Source organism: Thamnophis elegans, chromosome Z (assembly GCF_009769535.1).
Source record: "Thamnophis elegans isolate rThaEle1 chromosome Z, rThaEle1.pri, whole genome shotgun sequence".
Taxonomy (NCBI): domain Eukaryota; kingdom Metazoa; phylum Chordata; class Lepidosauria; order Squamata; family Colubridae; genus Thamnophis; species Thamnophis elegans.
The window spans coordinates 97,509,756-97,528,643 of record NC_045558.1 but is presented as its reverse complement, the minus strand read 5'-3'; the positions used below and the strand labels follow the sequence as shown (position 1 = coordinate 97,528,643).

The 18,888-nt window shown below is 35.9% G+C and overlaps 1 protein-coding gene across 1 annotated transcript; it reads left to right on the top strand.

Moving 5' to 3' along the window:
- Window positions 1-2,505: 2,505 nt before the first annotated feature.
- LOC116522205 (keratin, type I cytoskeletal 42-like) lies at window positions 2,506-12,117 on the top strand. Its single transcript, XM_032236980.1, has 6 exons — window positions 2,506-2,676; window positions 7,674-7,756; window positions 8,758-8,914; window positions 10,001-10,162; window positions 11,051-11,176; window positions 11,893-12,117. Exons 1-6 carry the CDS (start codon window positions 2,506-2,508, stop codon window positions 12,115-12,117), a joined length of 924 nt encoding a protein of 307 aa, XP_032092871.1.
- Window positions 12,118-18,888: the final 6,771 nt, after the last annotated feature.

Below are 18,888 nucleotides of genomic sequence, written 5' to 3'. Positions count from 1 at the left end.
AATTTGTTGCAAGTAAAATTTTCCACCAATTTGAAGATGGTAAACAGCACTTTAGTTCAAAATCTAGTCTCATGCATAAAACAGATAAGTGGAGATAAGATACCACTGCTTGATATATGATCATTGTAAACCCCCTTGAAAGTACATTTTGTTCCTTTTTTAACACAGTACTTCTCTTCTGTTATTTAAACTAACAGAAACAAATCAAAAGATCAAAGATTAAAATTTAATGAGAATGTGTATTATGTATGTGCCTTCTAGCTAGTGTTGATTCCTGGTAGTCCTCGACTTACAACCACAATTGAGCCCAATATTTCTGTTGCCAAGTAAGATATTTGTTAAGTGACTTTACCACATTTTACAACTTTTTTGCCAGAGTTGCTAATTGAATCACCTCAGTTGTTGAATTAGTAGCACAGTTGTAAGTGAATCTGGCTTCCCCATTGACAGCTTGTCAGAAGATCTCAAAAGATGCAGTAGGCAGAGTCAGCTTGCAATATTGCATTCTAAACCACGATTTAAATGATTGCATCCAAAGGCAGTTTTTCAATAGAACAAGAACTCCCTGATTTTTATTAATCCCTCTTTACCCATTGCAGTTTTTCTGGGAATTGAAGATTTTTATGGAACACTGTAGATGTTGCAGCAAGCAGGGACTAATGTTATGGAGAATGGAAAAACTATTATGGATATAAACCTAATTTAACATTGAAGATTTTTTATTTATTGGTTTCATTTGTTATTAAATGTATTCACTGTCTATCTTACTTTGGGCCTTGTCTGGGCAGCTTACAACTATTTACAATGTAGAATTATGAAAAATAAACATAACAATAGTAAAACAATGAAAACAGTTAAAATAAATAATAAAAGTACAATGTGAATTTTAAAAATGGGTGGGGAGGAAGCAGGATTAAAGGTGGGTTCCTATCAGTTCAGACCGGTTTGGCCGAGTAGATAGTTACTCGACCTGCCATGCCCCCGAACCAGTTCTCTTGGTGCTGCCGTAGGCACCGCCATCTTGTTTTTTGTTTCTGCACATGCAGAAGGATGCACAAGTGGGGGGGGATGGGAGTCAGATATTAGTCTAATATTCACTCCTAGTGTGGTATTCCTCAGGCCACTCGGCAGAGCCAGGTTTTGGGGCTCTTATGAAAGGATAGGAGAGAGGGGCAGATCTCACCAAGGGAGATGGTTAGGGTTTAAACTAAACTGAACATAGTTCAGAAGTAGCTTAAGATCGTTCAAGAAATGGATCTGGCATTTTCTTTTTTCTTTTTCTACTTTGGCATCTGGATGATTTTTTTTAAATCACATTTTAGCAGAAAGGTTGATAAGGAGGAGGGCCAGAGAAAAAGGACTTTGTGGAAGATGTAGACCACAATTCCTCTACTGGCTAAGATTTAAGTTTAGTGATATTTCAGGGTTCTCTTCCACCTTCCCCATTTACCTATGATTTTGTGAAATGGAATTATTTTGTAAACAGAAATGTTCCAACCAAAAATGTTCTAAAAGCAATGTTTTTAAAATGTTTTCTAGGATCTGGGAGAAATTTATATTAGTTACCATATTAACTCATTTTGTTCATTTTTCCTATATACAGTAAATATGAACACAAAATCTTATGTGTTTAAGATTGGTAATACTGTACCAATATGGATTAATTGTTCAATAATCCACAAATTTGCATCCTCATGAAATTGTATTTTGCCCAACTTACCTTACTTCTACTTACTGCCTATTATTTTACATCCACTAAGATGGATTCATTACTTCAGAAGATTCAGAAGATCTTATTCCTAGGGAGGTTATGTGAAAATTAAGATTGGAATTAAGCAAAAAATTCAAGGCAAACCTTATTTAAATAGAGATATGAGTATAAACTTTAGCCTTCCTATTGACATTTTCCTTAGTTTGTCCTGAGGGAGAGGCCTCATTATACAAATTATGGTTGAAGTCTAAAGGGACAATACTGTATAGTGAAATAATCACAAAGAAATATTGGTTTTTTTTTCTGGACTTTGGACTTTGAAGCACAAAGGCTGATTAAATGCTTCTTTTATTGCCAAGCCATAGGATGGAATAAAATAGTAATAGTGCCCATAACTGTTATCAAAAAAGGCGGAGTTCAGCCGTGTCAACTCTCCTTTTTACACACAAATAAAAAGGTCCAAAACTGTCCTAGGCAGCATTTTCTCCTGCAAGAGTGCCGGATATATTTTGTTCCTTAGACACATATATATATACACACTACCAATGGCTCGACCTGGCAATTTCCAAAACGTATCCTTTTATACAAAAAGTGGAACACATATCCCTAAAGACTCCCATGGAATGCCAGCCTTTTTCAAACAGTCATGGGGACCCCCCAGTGTCTATGGAGGAGCAGGGGGCTCCGGCACCCGAATTTCATATGGCAGTAACTATGGCAATACCTTTGGCAGTAAGTTGCAACGCAGCAGTTCCATAAATGAACTGCTGCTTACATTCAATGAAAAAACTACCATGCAGAATCTGAATGAACGTTTGGCTGCGTACCTGGAAAAGGTACACACCTTAGAAAGTTCGAACTCTGAGTTTGAAAGAAGGATCCGGGAATGGCATCAAAAGAGTTCCCCTATTGCTAAGCAAGACTATAATGACTTCTTTAAAGTAATCCAAGAACTTCAAGATGAGGTAAGATTCTCTTTCATTTCTGAAGAGTTTACTGCATGAGGCAGTTAAGAGTAGAGAATGTATTGTTTCTAAAGGCAAGTTACGTTGCAGTCTGATGGAGGATATGTCATGGTTATGTCATTAATCTAATCATTGTCTTCTAACAATAATATGACATAATGTTTATGAAGGCATTATAAGTGCCTTTCTCTAATTGAATATTGTAGGGCTGTCAGATGCCTACCAATTGTGCAGTAAAAAGAAAAAAAGATGGATAGAGGCTCTGACATTGTATTGTTTGTTTGTTTGTTTGTTTATTTATTTATTTGACTTATATGCCGCTTCATAGGGCTTTCAGCCCTCTCTAAGCGGTTTACAGATTTTTAGCAAATTGAGTCAGCAAATTGTCCGCACAGTCTGGGTCCTCATTTCACCCACCTCGGAAGAATGGAAGGCTGAGTCAACCTTAAGCAGGTGAGATTTGAACAGCCGAACTGCTGAACTGCAGTCAGCTGAAGGGGCTTGCAGTACTGCACCCTAACCACTGCGCCACCTCAGCTCTTTTTGTTGTATATCTAGTCATTCTAGGGCAGGGGTCTGCAATATTAAACACTCAAAGAGCCTTTTGGACCCATTTCCCACAGAAAACAAAACACCAGGAGCCACAAAACCTGTTTGGGCATGGCCAACTTGATGTCACTCCCTCCCACCCAGGGACATGACCTCCCCCCAGTTGTGCCTACCTAGGATTTGTGTTTTCTTTTCTATGGGAAACAGGTCTCTCTCTCTCTCTCCCTCTCTCCCTCCCTCCCTCCCTCCCTCTCTCTCTGTCTATCTCTCTCTTTCTCCCTCTCCCTCCTTCCCTTCCTATCTCCCTCTCATCTTTCTTTTTTCTGATTATACGTGTTTTTTTATTTTCATAACATATAATCACATTTATACTATTACATAGCCAACATCGTATTGTATTATTAAATGTTTACATCAATTCATCTTACCATCAACTCCCAAAAACAATTATTGGCTCTTCTGCTCTCCATACACCATATTTGTACCTTAACCATCACTTTCTTCTCCCTCTCTCCTCCCCCTCCCTACCTCCTTTCTTTTCTCTGTCATCCTTCTCTTCTCTTCTTCCCCTTCCTCTCTTCTTCTCCTCCCTCCCCTTTCCACTCCTCCTTTCTTTTCTCCTCTTTCCCCCACCCTCTCTCCTATCCCTCTCTTCTTCCCTTGCCTCTCTCCTCTACTTCACACTCTTCATCTCATTTACTTGGTGTATTTCAGCTTCTGAGCAAGCTCCATTTTATGTTTATGGTATTTATAATCCCCTTTCATTTTTTTATGAATAATTTTTATTAAATGTTTTGATCTTTAAAAATAATAGGAAAGACAGCAAAGAAAAAAACATAATAAGGCAAAACAAAACACAGAACATACATAACAATATACAATAATTTTACAGCATTGTATATCGGCTTTCTTAGCTTTTATAATTCTCCCTTCTGCATTGCCTTCCTCTCACTATAACCTTGTCCTATAATGTAACAAACATAGTATTAACACTTACAATAGTATTCATTATTTATATCTCCATATATTTGTATTCTCTATTTTCTATTTTCTGTCTTGGCTTCTGTTTTCTAGCCACTTGTACATTTTATTCCATACTTTATAGAAGTCTTCTCTTTCTCTTTAGTTCTATTGTCATTTTATCCATTTCTGTGCATTCAAGTATTTTCCTGATTGTAGTTTCATCTGAAAAAAAGAACAAAAAAGTATACATATATAGTCATTGTGCTTTTACTTCAATTTTCCTTATGCCACTGACAACCTCCAAAACATATTTTGTCTGCTTTTTATTCCCTTTTGTTGGGCCACACATCCCTTTTACAATTTTCCCTATACCACTGCCAAGTCCAGCTGCAGGTTGCCGACATCCGCCCTAGGGGGCTAACCTAGGTCTGGCAAGTATCACACTTTTCATTTTCCAAATATCTGGCGTTATGGCCATCTCACAGTCTTTCCAAGATGGTGAACTATTGAGAGGGGGGTGAGAGTATTCACCAGGTTGGCAACCATTCTATTCTTGGTTGCTATCTATCAACCTTGACACGTAGCCATTTCGCATGCCCTGAGGCTTGGCAACCACTGCCTCCTCCAGCTCGGGCACAGCTGGAGACAGCTGAGTGCCCTGTGCACAGGGGTTTTTGGGCACCCAGCTTGCCAGGCTTCCCCTATGCCCATCGCAGCTGCAATGGCGGCAGCTTTGGGAGATGAGCAAAGGCTATCCCCCTCTGCAAAATACGGGCTAAAAGATTGGAGGTCTGCTAAACTTTAGGGAGCAAGATGTTTGACAAGGCAGGGGCTGCCATGGAAAAGCCACATTTCATAATTCCTGTTAAATGACATTTTTGGGAAGTGTTTGCCAATACTCACTATGTTACAGAACAAGAAAAACTTCCTTGATCAAGGATGGCATTATTATACCACTACTTTAAATACTGTGAGGAAGCGATTTTTATTTCACTACTTCAATATTTCTAAATATATGTGGCCATATACCTAAATCAACATCCATAGTGAGAAATGTTGGAAACCTATGCATAATTCCAAAAACTCATACAGTTCCTTGTCTAATCCTGCATATTTAATTTCAGAGCAAATACTATATATGTTATTGCCTACCATAATTGTTTTATTATTATAGTACTCCTATGACACTTGTTCCTCTCTTTTTTTTTCACATGACAATTGTTTTGAAAGTCCAAAGGTTGATCAGAAATGCCTTATGTGTGAGGTTTTTAATTAATTCATCACACCTCTCTTGTAACCATTCTGCAGCTATTCTAATCTCTTTCATAATATTATATTCAAATCATCATAATCATTTTAGCCATTGTCTATACACTGCAGGATGAAGGCCTCTTCCACATGTTTCCAAGCAATATGGTCCTGAGCTTTATTTTGCCAAATGTTCCTGCAGTACTTGCTGATATCATTGATCCAACTTGTTTTAGGTCTCTTTCATGGATGCTTCTTATTAAGACTGCCTTGGTCCACCCGCCATTGATTCTTCTTGCTATGTGACCAGCCCATTTCCATTTCAATTCCTTTACTCTCTTGATGATATTGTACTTTTTTTATTCTCTAATCCATGTGCAGGTTTTTCTATTTTACCTTATAATGCCATGCATCTTTCCTTGGCTCTTTGCGCCACTTATAAATTTTGTATCAATTGTGATGTTAATGCCCATCAGGCAGCACACTAATAGAAAGCTTTTCTCTTCAGGCATAGGAGAAGATTGTTTTTGAAAATTACACTTAGCTTGCTGAATGTCTGACAACCACATTTAATACACCATTCAATTTCCTTTATTGTATGATCTTCCACTGAGATCTGTTGGCCAGGGTGTCTGTAGTGTATCACTGTACCACTGTATGTAGTGATCTATTACATCTAGTTTTTGGAAAAACTAACTGAAATAAAAATCTGATTCAATCTTTAGCATATGCACTCCTCAGTGGTGGGATTCAAATAATTTAACAACCGATTCTCTGCCCTAATGATCAGCAGAGTAGGTGGGGCTTGGTGGACATGTTACTGGGTGGGCATGGCCAACTCAACATCACTCACGTTGATGCGGGCTTCACTTTAGCTGTTACAGTATAATAAGGGTTCACCAGGGAGGCAGTTTCTGTAAGCAGGGCAATAAAGATTAGGCTAGAAACAATACCAGAATGTTTCCTTCCTGCCTTCCTTATAGGATTAGCCCTGTAAAGTGCAAAAAAACAAAAGGAGATTTCTTCCAACAACCAGTTCTCTGAACTGCTTAGAAAATTACCAATAGTTTCTCCCGAATAGGTGCGAACTGGCTGAATTCCACCACTGGGACTCCTGCACTTCTTTCAGAAAGGATTTCCTGTGAAGATGTGGAAAGTCAAATTTTGTTTTAAATCTGCAGTTTAGTCATCTAGATCAAGAGATGTTTGAAATGAGAAAGAATTAGTAAAATAGACATATTGGTTCAGTAAACAGTTTTTTAAAAGCTATAGGAAAGATTTATTGCCAGAAAACAGGACAGGTAAAGTTGATGTCTAAGCTAGGAAATCCCATCCTTAGACTTTTTATCTTTTTGTTAGATTCTTCTCCTTTATATAAATATTTTATAATATGGATAACAAACTGCTTTGAGAGTTAACAGTACACAAATACTTATGCTTGCAACTGATGGATGGATGTTTTATTCCCAGAAATGGTTCATGACATTTTACTAACATAAGGATGGCTAGGTAGGGAGGGAATAACAAGTGCTACATACTATTAGAAATTCCCCAATTCCTGGGTTACAACAAAGGTACAATGTACACATTAGACTTTTAATCACAATGGAATGGATTGTATATAGAAGGGAATCCCAATTGCAACACAATTTAAGAAATATTTTTCATTGACTGTAAAATATGTGGGTACTACCAAAAGTTCTGTTTCAATGATGACTTTTATTTTACATACATACATACATACATACATACATACATACATACATACATACATACATACATATGATATTATATTGGGCTTTAGGACCACTGAAAGATGAGAATGAGATAGATGACATCACACAAATGCTGGACAAGCTTTCATTTCAGATTCTGGGCCTGTTCTCAGGGCCTGTCCTACATTCAAGTACTATTTAGCATTTACCACCAGCAACAAATAGTGCTAGCTTTGTGTCTCTTAAGCAAGTGCAGTGGAAAATATGTTCCATCACCAATGTATATGGAATTAGCAGTCAAATAATAGTTCATCTGCAAGAGAATGATATTTAAGGACACTTCCACATGTGAATGTCCAAATACTCAAACTGTAAAGGATGCTGCTGCCTTTTAGATAAAACTTGAAATCCAGTTGAAAAAGTGGTTTTTTTTAATAGTATTTAACTTCTAGTTAATTATTCTAAGGACTCAAACCAAAAGAATAATGTGTTGCTTTTTTGTTATATTTTATTGTTTCTCAGATTACCAAAGCCCGAGTAGATAACACCAGGATCGTATTGCAAATTGACAATTCCAAGTTGGCTGCTGATGATTTCAGAGTAAAGTATGTATTCTAAAATAAAATAAAAACCCTATAGAAAGCAATCAACATTTTAGAGAGAACTACTTCTCCTACTTTATGAGGCAGCTCTTCCCCCAGATCCTCAGCAGGCCAGCAAGCTTCTACTAACAGCCTGAGCTCAACTGGTCCATAGAGTCCAGAAAATAGCAGGTTTGAAAGAGTCAGGCTTTCCCAATTTTTCACAAACCCCAGTAACTAAGTGGGGCATGGGTAGAGAAGGGTTTTGACAGATGGCTACACTTACAGGTCAAGCCATCTGTTGAAACCACTTTTCAGTCACAGTAGCAATATAATCAATATATGATGTCTTGATAGCTGGTAATATTTATAAGATATAAGACAACAAATATTTTAAAAAATGTATCTGAAATGAACTGAAGAGTCGCTGTGCTTAAAGAATAATCTAAAGAAAACACATTACAACAGGTTTGACCAATGCTGCCTTTCAGCAGACTACATCTAGATATTTTCAAGGGAGTAGTCCAAGATTAATATATATACTTAAGGGTGGTTGGGTTGGGCTTTGCTTTTTTGTATCCTGCTCAAAATAGCTTTGGGAAAGAACCTACAAAGCATTCAAAACTGAATTCACATCGAGATAAAGCTATCTTGCAACAGATTAATTACACCATAAATAGAATGTAGAGAAGGTTGATCAACAACATCAATATGACAGTTGTGAGTACGTGATTGCTGTTAAAAGAAACAGGGATTTAACCACCCAGTCACACCCTCCATTTTAATGCTATTGACTGCTGTTGCTGCTGAAGCCCATGACCAAAACTTAGTAACAATTCCAACAATGTATTTTGTGATGCCTTAATACTTACAAAATGATTACAAGACATCAGAAAGCAGAATTTGAAACCAAAATTATTATTAAGAAGCTAGCCATATGTAAAAATAAGATGGAACTGGTGGAGAAATTGATTATTTTGCAACAATCCTGACTTGTTATACATTTTTTCTAAAAAAATTAATAGATATGAAACTGAGTTGAACCTGCGAATGTGTGTGGAAAATGACATCTCAGGGTTACAGGGACTATTTGATGAGCTCACACTAGTTAAGACTGATTTGGAGCACAATATTGAGAATCTGAAAGAAGATTTGGCTTATCTCAAGAAAACACATGAGGAGGTAAGGACACATCACCAATTGAATCAAAGAGTTTGATTGTTCCTCCTAAGGTTTGTTATTCTAGTTGTTGATCTATAGAAGCTAAAGATGCCTTCATTTTAACACACATGGTAGAACTAAGCCAGGAAAACACACAGAGAGAGAGAGAGAGACAGAGAACTATGTTAGTCAGAATCACCATAGAACATCGATCCATGCATGAGGACTTTCAGATTTGACTGCAGAAATTCAGACAACTAAATCAAGATGACAACAGAACGATATTAATACTCTGATTCTTTTCTATGAGCTACTTATTGTCTGCACTTTTGCAGCCCGCATTAGTTTAATATATTAAGCTATAAAGTCCAGCGAATGAAGAAGTCAATTAGACTATATGACCTAGTGAATGAAGAAGGGTTATAGAACTGATAGCTTTTTATAGGCCACAGACAGAAAAAATATATTGGAAAAAACAACAGTATCTTAGCCATCAGAACTTATATTGACTCCCAATAATGGGTTACTGACTAGTGAGATTCACTAGGCCATATAGTCTACAGTAAGTGACCTTTGACTTTCCTCAGCTAGATGTTCATGGACTCATGGACTAACTCTAGATTTCAAAGCCTTGCTTCATGATTCTTTTCATGGTTCTTTATTCTGGACTGGATATCTCTTCAATAAAGCATATACAGGATTGAAAGGACTGCCTATAAACTAGGATACTTTATAACAGGGGTCAACTTCCTTGTGTTTCTGAGATGATTTCAACTTTCATCTTTTCCAGCTAGCATGAGCAATGACCCATGTTGGAGACGTTAAAGTTCCTGGAAATTAACAGGTTCTGAAATTTGCTTTAGATCTGTATTTCAATTACATTACCTCTAATTCTTCATATTTTCTTCTAAATTGGCTATTGAGAATTAGAAAGAATCTAAGATCTGTTTCAATCCCATGATAATTCTATGTGACCGCTGGTTAGCTACTTGGCTAATAGGCCAAATTTATAGCTCAAAATACTTTAATGGAATATAGGAACTGATAAGAATACATTTTTCTGAATTGATCATAGATTTAATTAATACTTTTTGTTAACAATTATAGGAAATAGCAGAATTACGCGGACGGCTGAGGGGGCATGTTTCTGTGGAGCTAGATGCTGCTCCAAGCATTGATCTGGGCCAAGTGATGGAAAAAATGCGTCAACAATATGAAGTCATGGCTGAAAAGAACCGCCAAGAAGCTAAGGATCGGTTTGATAAACTGGTGATGCTTGTTATTATATTTAATACTTTGAAAACTACAGAAACTTTATTAAGGTTTTGTTTGTGTTTCTTCCTGGAACTCATCTGTAAAACAAGCCATTAATTGTTCACAAACTGGAAATTCAAGCTAAATTTCCCTGAAGCTTTATTAAGCACATTGGCCCCACATAGAAAAATGCAGGCCAGCTTCTTTATTTGGACCAACACATTTGAAATTCAAACACTTTTTTTAATTTATACATACTTTTTCTTCAGATATAAGGAATGGGTGGAAGAGGAGAAGTATCCCTGTGGTCACAGTATTTGTTTGTATCCATAGATTTGTTTTAGAATGAGATTAGAATGAGGACGTCGGAAGTAAAGGCATTTGAAATACTGAGTTTTGTGAATTCTGATATAAACCAACCTGATCTAATTCTAAAATAGCCCTTTTCAGTCCTTATAATAGCAATAGCACTTATATACCACTTCACAGTGCTTTTACAGCCATCTCTAAGAGGTTTACAGAGTCAGCCTATTGCCCACAACAATCTGGGTCCTCATTTTACCCACCTTGGAAGGATGGAAGGCTGAGTCAACCTTGAGCTAGTGGGATTTGATTTGCCAAATTACAGGCAGCTGGCAGCCAGCAGAAGTAGCCTACAGTACTGAATTCTAACTACTGTACCACCGTGGCTCCTCAAGTAATAGTTAGCAACTGCAGTATTTATTACTTTTGTATCCCCTTAACTGTGCAGATATTAACAAGATACACTTAGGATGTATCAGAACCATCTTTCTATATCAAGTGAAATATTTTAGATCTCTAATTAATCCTCTTAAACCTGTTCCCTGTATTACAGTATTATTTGCCTTGTATTCACTGTATTTTTTTTAAATTGCATTTCAGATTGACCAATTGAATGTGGAAGTCACCACAACTACCCAGGAACTTGAAACACACAGAAGTGAGATTACAGACCGGAAGAGTGTACTCCAAAGTCTGGATATTGAACTACGATCTCAACTGAACTGGGTAAAGTCGGATTATTAAAGTACATAAGGTTGCTGATTTGTTGGTGATTACTTCTGTATTTAATGCAATGTGTAATCTTAAAATTCTCGGCAGCTATTTAATTATAATTTTTATATTTACACAGTAGCAATTTTTGGAAAGCATAAAATCATTGGAAAGTCCATAAATTATGTGCTCTTTGTATTAAAAATGTATTTGATTCATTATGTAATAAGGTAGGGCCAACCACTAATTGCTAAAGTTTCCTACAATGGTATATTTACCAATGTTGACTTCATTTGAAATTAGTTGGTAAAATAGCAAGTTGAAACTGTTATTATTCAGTAATAGTTTCAGAGAAACCAGGATTGTATACTAAATAATATGTGATAATGATCGGAAGATAGGCAATAAAGAAGTATGAAATATAAATAAATAAATAAACAAATAAATAAATTCAACCATGTTTAGCTATATACTATTTTAGTAAGATTTTTAAAAGCCCATGAGACTGGGGTAATGCTTCTTGTATTTATCAAAGAAGTAGAGTCCCACACTTTTACAACTTTTATCAAAACTAATAGCACTGCTAAATTTATCATGACCATGAACTGTTGCTGAGCAGGTAGGGAGAAGCAAATTCTAATGAAATCAACAGCCTTCAGTCTGGACTCTGGAGGCCAAATTTTAGCTAGTGTCAGTACCTGTCCAACTATACATCTGTTATATTCCTCTAGAAAAATGAACGAGAGAATGCATTGGCAGAAACTGAAGCTCTTTACAGAAATAAATTTGCTGAAATTCAAATGGCCATTGAAAACGTTAAGGCCCGACTAAAGCAGCTGCGGCATGACATGGAACAACAGACTATGGAATACAGCACCCTCTTGGACATTAAAGTCAAGCTAGAAGAAGAGATTGCTACTTATCGCAAACTCCTGGAAGGGGAGAATTGGAGGTAAATAATTCAGACCAGATAAATTTAGTTGGGAAAGTTAGCAGAAAGCCATTACCTAGGGAAAAGATTCTATAAACAAAATGGGTAAAATCTTCAAGTTGCCAAGATTGAGAAACTGTCCTGGGCAAATGGAAATGAAGAACTAGGACTTAGCAAACACTATGACATGTAATTCCTTTAAATGGCCCTTGCTGAATTGATGCCCACTTGAGCTATGCCTTAATGCTCACACATTCTGGGAGCTGTGAACAGCACCAGGTTTGTAAAGGCTACCTTAAAACAAAACCAGGACACTGACAATATACATTGTTTTTTTAAACAGAATGACTGCTTCAGATTTAGAGACAAGCAAAGAAGCTGAAAAAGGTAAGGGTATGTTCTCAATCCCCATTGAAAGGTTCACCACATTAGTGGGTTTTTTTCCATTGGAGGTACTATTTCACTGGAAAAGCTATTTTACTGCAGACACCGATTTCCGCAGAAATATACCAAGATTAGTTTTAATATACACTTGTTTTCAAGATGGGAAGCTATATAAATTAGATAAATATCAGCCTGAGTATCCTACTTCTAGAATAGAGTTTATCAACCTTAGCAACTTGAAAATGTATGGACTCCCCCCCCCCAAGTTTCCCAGCCAGCATCCCAACTGGGGAATTCTGGGAGCTGACATACACATATTTTAAAGTTACTGAGGTTGAGAAACACTGCTATAGAACATTCCTTCCACATATATTTATACTATAGCCTCCTGGAAGCTATGTGTGCTCCATTTCTTATCAAGTGAAGAATAATCTAATGTCATTTTGATGCATCCACGTTTTAGATGATTTGGCTGCTCACATAAACAGATTGATGCTTCTTAATTTTTATTCTTAGTATGATATTATTTTAGACTTCATGCTACTTTTTTTTTTCCATAGACCAGGAACGCCATAAGAGATTATTGTTCTTTTCCCCCCAGTTGTCTACATTTGGGGAGGAAACAAAAGGGCAGATAGAAGAAAATATTTGTAGCTAAGGGTTGAACTGGATTAAATAAGGTTGAACAAGACTAGGGACAATTACACTCCTGGAAGCCCTGACAATCCATGTTCTTTTCATCAAGGATCCCTCTTTTGGCTCATCAATATTATATTCTGTAAGCCACCTTGAGTCGCCAAGGATGAATGGACGGCAATATAAATCCAATCAATCAATCAGTCAATCAATCAATAAGGCTAGTAAGCAGTGTTTTCCCTGTGTGCAATTGATCACATCAAGACCCTCTGATGCCCTTGCTCCCTTTGATTCTCGAGTAAGATCTTTAAGCTCTATATAAATTTAATAGGTTTATATTTATATCTGTATTTAGCCATGAAGCTTGTTGTTCCAGAGGCTCAGATTTCATTTCCATTATATTCCAGTCATAATATGATGTGACAGTAACAGAAATTAACAAGTTTTTTAAAATTGTAATAAATTACTCATACCAGCACTGATATCATATTGTTGCTTGTTGAATGACTTAATTTTCCTATCCTTATTTCCAGAAAAGAATAAAACTAAAAGGATCAAAACTGTCATTGAAGAGATGGTGGATGGAAAAATAGTATCCTCCCAAGTTGATGAGAGAGAAGAGAAGATGTAGAGTCAGCCATGAAATAAATGGCATGTTATGTTTGTAACAAACATAACGAAAGAAAAAATGATTTCAAAAATTGTCTTCCTGAAGGAAAAGAAAATTCTTTGCTGTAACTTTAAAATTATCCTCTCCAATCCACTCTTCTCCTAATTTCTACGGTAAAGGAGAGCAAACAAGATTAATTTAGAAAGAGAAATCTGCTCTAAAGGAATGATTTCAATCATGTTATTAAACATAATTTCTTATTTTCTACTTTAGTTAAAAGAACAGAAAGCTCTTTGTTTCTTCATTGATTGCATAATTGGGCACTTGTGTTAAAACCATTTGACTCACTGAATGATTTCCTCAATGTTTCCCTTGTGACAAGGGATAGGCAGAAGTTTGGGTCCAGGGAACTGCCCCAGATATTGGGTAAACCCTTTCAGTTGTGCCCTTGAACATGCCTAGCCCTGTCACACACAGCGCTTAGCCATACATCCAATCCATGTCACTCCACACACATTGCTCCCTCTTGTAGTCATCTGCACTCCTTAATTTTAAAAATTAATTATGACAAATGGGAAGTCATGACTTTTTCTTCCCAGCAAAGAAATAGTTTACTATTACTGTATTCTTACTGCTCTAAATTCATTGTACACACACACACACACACACACACACACACACACACACACACACAGACAGACAGACACACACACATGCACCAAAGCAAAGGCTGGTTTCATAGGGAAAATGGAAGAATTCACTCACTATTCAAAAACAGCTTCTGAGATGCAGACAATCCATGAGCTACAAATGGACCAATCCTGTCTGAGTAAAAATATGGGTTGATTGGTAGTGGAATAAATCACTCATGATTTATGTTCTCTTAATTTTAATGGAAATTTAGTGAAACTAATTGAAAGTTTGAATCTTCAAACTCAGATTTATTAATCAAAATAAGTTGCAGCGCAAAACTGGCTCCAATCGAATTGCTTAATCAGCCATTTAATTTAAAATTGGCATTCCTAAATCCTTGGTGCTAAATAGAGATATGTGTTATATATCTGGGCCTTAGATTGTGGATTCTATCTTAAAATTAAATAAGAAAAAAAGGACTATTTTAAAAACACAATTCTATCTTTTTCTGTAAATGTAGCTTTAAAAGCTTTTTGTTTGACCCTCTCTTCTTCTTACAATATAAGGTATTTAATTCTACAACCAAACACACACACACACACACACTTCAAAGTAGAATGATTATATCGGAATTTTAAAAAATCTATAAATTGGAGAATCATACATTTATTTCAACAGCATATTACAAATCTGGTTAATTTGTGGGGGCAGAAGAGATATGTGCATGAGAAAGGCCAATAAATATGTTGGAATTTAATAAACAGAGTTGTTGTTTAGATAGAGAAGAAAATTTGAATTACAAAAAGCAGAATTTGCAAATGTTATCTGTAGAAATCTTCTTCCTTTTTAATTAAATGTTATGTATGGTGGAATCTTAAGATATTGATTTGACTTACTGGCTATATACTGACTGGTTTAATAAATTATGTTATGCTTGACTTGATATTTATCTAAATACTTATCCATAACCCACTTTAGTCAAAAAAATAGAAGTAAGAGGAACTTGGGGTGGGGGAGTTCATATAATTCAGGAGTAGTTTTAGAAAAAATTGTGTGGTTTCTAAGAGTCAGTACTGATTTGATGGCACATAATCAAAGCTATATTTCCAAAAAATCATATCTTATACTTTTCAAAATGAATTTTAATAAATCTCTGATAAATTTATTATTGGAAATAATAAGCAGAAAAGCTAATGAGAAAAGATACTCAACAGGAAATGGGAAAAATGCTTAAAACGTGTGTGAGAGTTCATAAAGAAATAGGTATTTAAAATACCTAAGGGGAAATTAACACATACTAAATTAAAAACAATTAACATTGCCTGGTCACCCATAAATATTAACAAAAAGTGTTGAAAAGAAGACAAGAAGCAACTAGAGGAACTGAGAAAGAAAGAGAGCAGAACTGGAGAAAAAAGCAAGCTTCAGGCAACAGGAGATGTATTCAAATTTTGAGAGGGGAACTGCATCATGGCTAATAGTATTATGGCCAATCCATAGCATAGAGATCATTTTAATAGACAGCACCACACAATATTTATTATATGTTAATACCAAGTTTGCTTTCTTACTTTCTCAAGTTTATTTCTTTTTAAACTTATTGGTTTGTTTGTTTGTTTACTTATTTATTTATTTAGGCTGCCCAACTTCTCTCAGTTACTCTAGATGGCTTACAGGGATGAAAACTCAATAAAAAAGCCAATAAAAAGCAATAACCCCTACCCTCCTGGCAACAACAATCAAATGAGCCATTTGATGGATTCCATCCCACACTGGGGTCACAAGGTCCATTGACAAAACCAGGTTCTCAGGGCCTTGCAAAACTGTGTCAAAGTGGTGGGAAGCAACTTTACCTTGTGGGGGATAATATTTCACTGGGATGAAGCCACTATGGAGAAAGCCCTTCTTTTGGATCCTGCTAGGTGGAGCTTTTTAAGAGTGGAGACCCATAGCATTCCCTGCCTCCCTCCTCTGGCAGATTGGGAAGATGTGACTGGGAAAAGATGGTCCTTCAAATATTCAGAATATCTAGATCAAATGTCTCTAGGACTCTTGTAATTATTTATGTAATATATGTAATAATATATCAGTTGTAATTTGCTGATATGGATTTTCTTCAGCTTACTCTTACACACGTGCATGCACACATGCACACGCTCACACACATTTTCCCCCAATAAAATACATAAATATACCAAGTTTTCTTTTGAAAAACTCTTTGATCAATTTGATGTGTACAGAGAAGCCAAAGAAAACAGTGATTGGTTTCACACCCATGAGTCATTATTTCATTCTATAAAAAAAGGATTATTTCAAATTCTTTAGCTTCCTACATCAATGCCAATCAAAGAACATCCTTGTGAAAACCACACCCATAATCCACAGATCCATTATAAAGTGATATACTCAAGGTGACATCACTGTCAAGATAAATAAAAACTAATGCAGAAACTAAAAAGGCTACGTGTTTGCTGTATTCATTATAGTATAATGCCCTGACTGAGTTGTAGATCCTCTGTACTTAAACATATAAACAAAAATCTAATAATTATTCTTCAAAGAATAAAATAACATGGCAGATCTCACATTTCAAACAGTTCACAAATCATCCTAGGATAAGCTTCCTCTGCCAGAGCATTGTATGTACATGATATTCATTGGTTTGTTGTTTGAACAAATATGTCCTAATTTCACTGCTTGAATAGCATAAATCCCCATTGTCACTTTCATTCATTTGCAGCAATTTGATCTGCTGTTATTGAACTATTATCTATTCTTAAGTTTACTTTATATTCTCACTGTGTGTATATTTGTCTTAACTAGTAATTTCTGAGACAGGTTACTATTAGCTTCATTTTATTCATGGGAAAAGGGAAAAGCTTTTATGTCATAGCATAAAAGCATTTGGCATTGAATGCATGGACATACTAGATAGACCTAGATCTTAGATATGGAGGGAAGGCATCAAATGGCTTGAAGGAACTTTTGCAAAAAAAAAAAAAAAAAAAAAACTGAGTGGCTAAAGAAAAAATACCCTTTACACTTGCAGTGTGAAAGGTGGAATGGAATGGAATGAATAAGGCTGTCTAGCTGGAGTCCTAAAGTGAAATATTCTACATTGTAATGAAAAACCTAAACTAAGAAAAATGAAAAGAAGTGGTAATATTTTTTTATGATTAGGCTGAGACAAAGGAATCGTAATTTGTTTTTTAGATATGCAGAAGGAATGAGGACAAATAAAGTATAATGGATTAATAAACCTGGAAATAGTGTTTCAGTGTTACCAATGGATTACTTCAACATTTATATCTATTACACCTAATCTAACCCTATTAGGAGAACACATAGGGTGAACCGGTAGTGGTAACGGTGGGAGGCTCTGCCCACCTACCTAGACACTTCTGCGCATGCACAGAATCTTTTTGAATGTGCAGAAGTATTGTGACCACACATGTGTGCATGAGCAAGCCAGTAGTAAAAAAAATGGAAATCAGGAGGAACTAGCATCACGATGACACGACGTGCGAACCTGGAGCTCCAGGATCGCAGTCAATACTTTTATCGCTGGACGGTCCTTTTGGACCTAAACCATCCTGCAGAGATGGTGACAGGGAAGAGTACATCCTGCTGATCTCAGGGACATCACAAAGTCTCTGATTGATCCAAGGGAACCTCTTCATGCCAGCGATAGAAGTGCAGCCACTGAAGCTGCTGAAGTTGGGACAGCTCCGGAATGGGAGGAAAGCTGAAAGAGAAAATGTGCCATTTGGTGAGGAAATTTTATTATTAGACAAGAGACTACTGAAAAAAATCAAAGTTAAATCAAATTTGAAAACAGAAGAAAGTAAGCTACAAAATTAAGCTATGTTAGACAGTGTGTTATCCTTGTTTTTTAAAATCTTTTTTCATGGATGGAGCTTTTGTAAATATTTCCTACTTTTTTAAACTGAATGGATTAGTTTTTCTTCTTCTCCTTTTTATTTCTTTTTCTATACCAATGGATTAAGAATTTTTTCTTTTATTTTTACAATGTTGGACTGGATGGTTTTTTTCTCCATTTAAGAATATTTTTTTCCTTTTCTCTGTAAGTTTTGATTATAAAGAAGATATTAAAAGGAATACAAAGAGGACTGTAACAATAGAAGGAAAGGAAGTAACACTGCCACTTGGAGTAAGAAGAGCATGGGTTGTTTATACAGATGCTCTTTGGAAGCTCTTTCAATAGCTGGAGTGGAAAGAGGAGAGACCTTGACTTTGAAAGATTATAAATGAACTCACTTCAAATCTAACAAAAAGCTTTGAATGTTATAGTGGCAGTGTTTATAAATTGGAAAATGGCACAATAAGAAAAAGAAACCTTAACATTGCAAATGATTATGTTTGGAATTCAAAAGATCTTAGCAGTAAGAAAAAAATGAGAAGAGATTGGAGAATATAGAATGCAGCGCAGTAAAATTTGATGGAAAAATTGAGGATGTTTATCAAATGGAAAAAATGGAGGACAGAGTTCTAAAAATTGAGGGAAAAAATAAT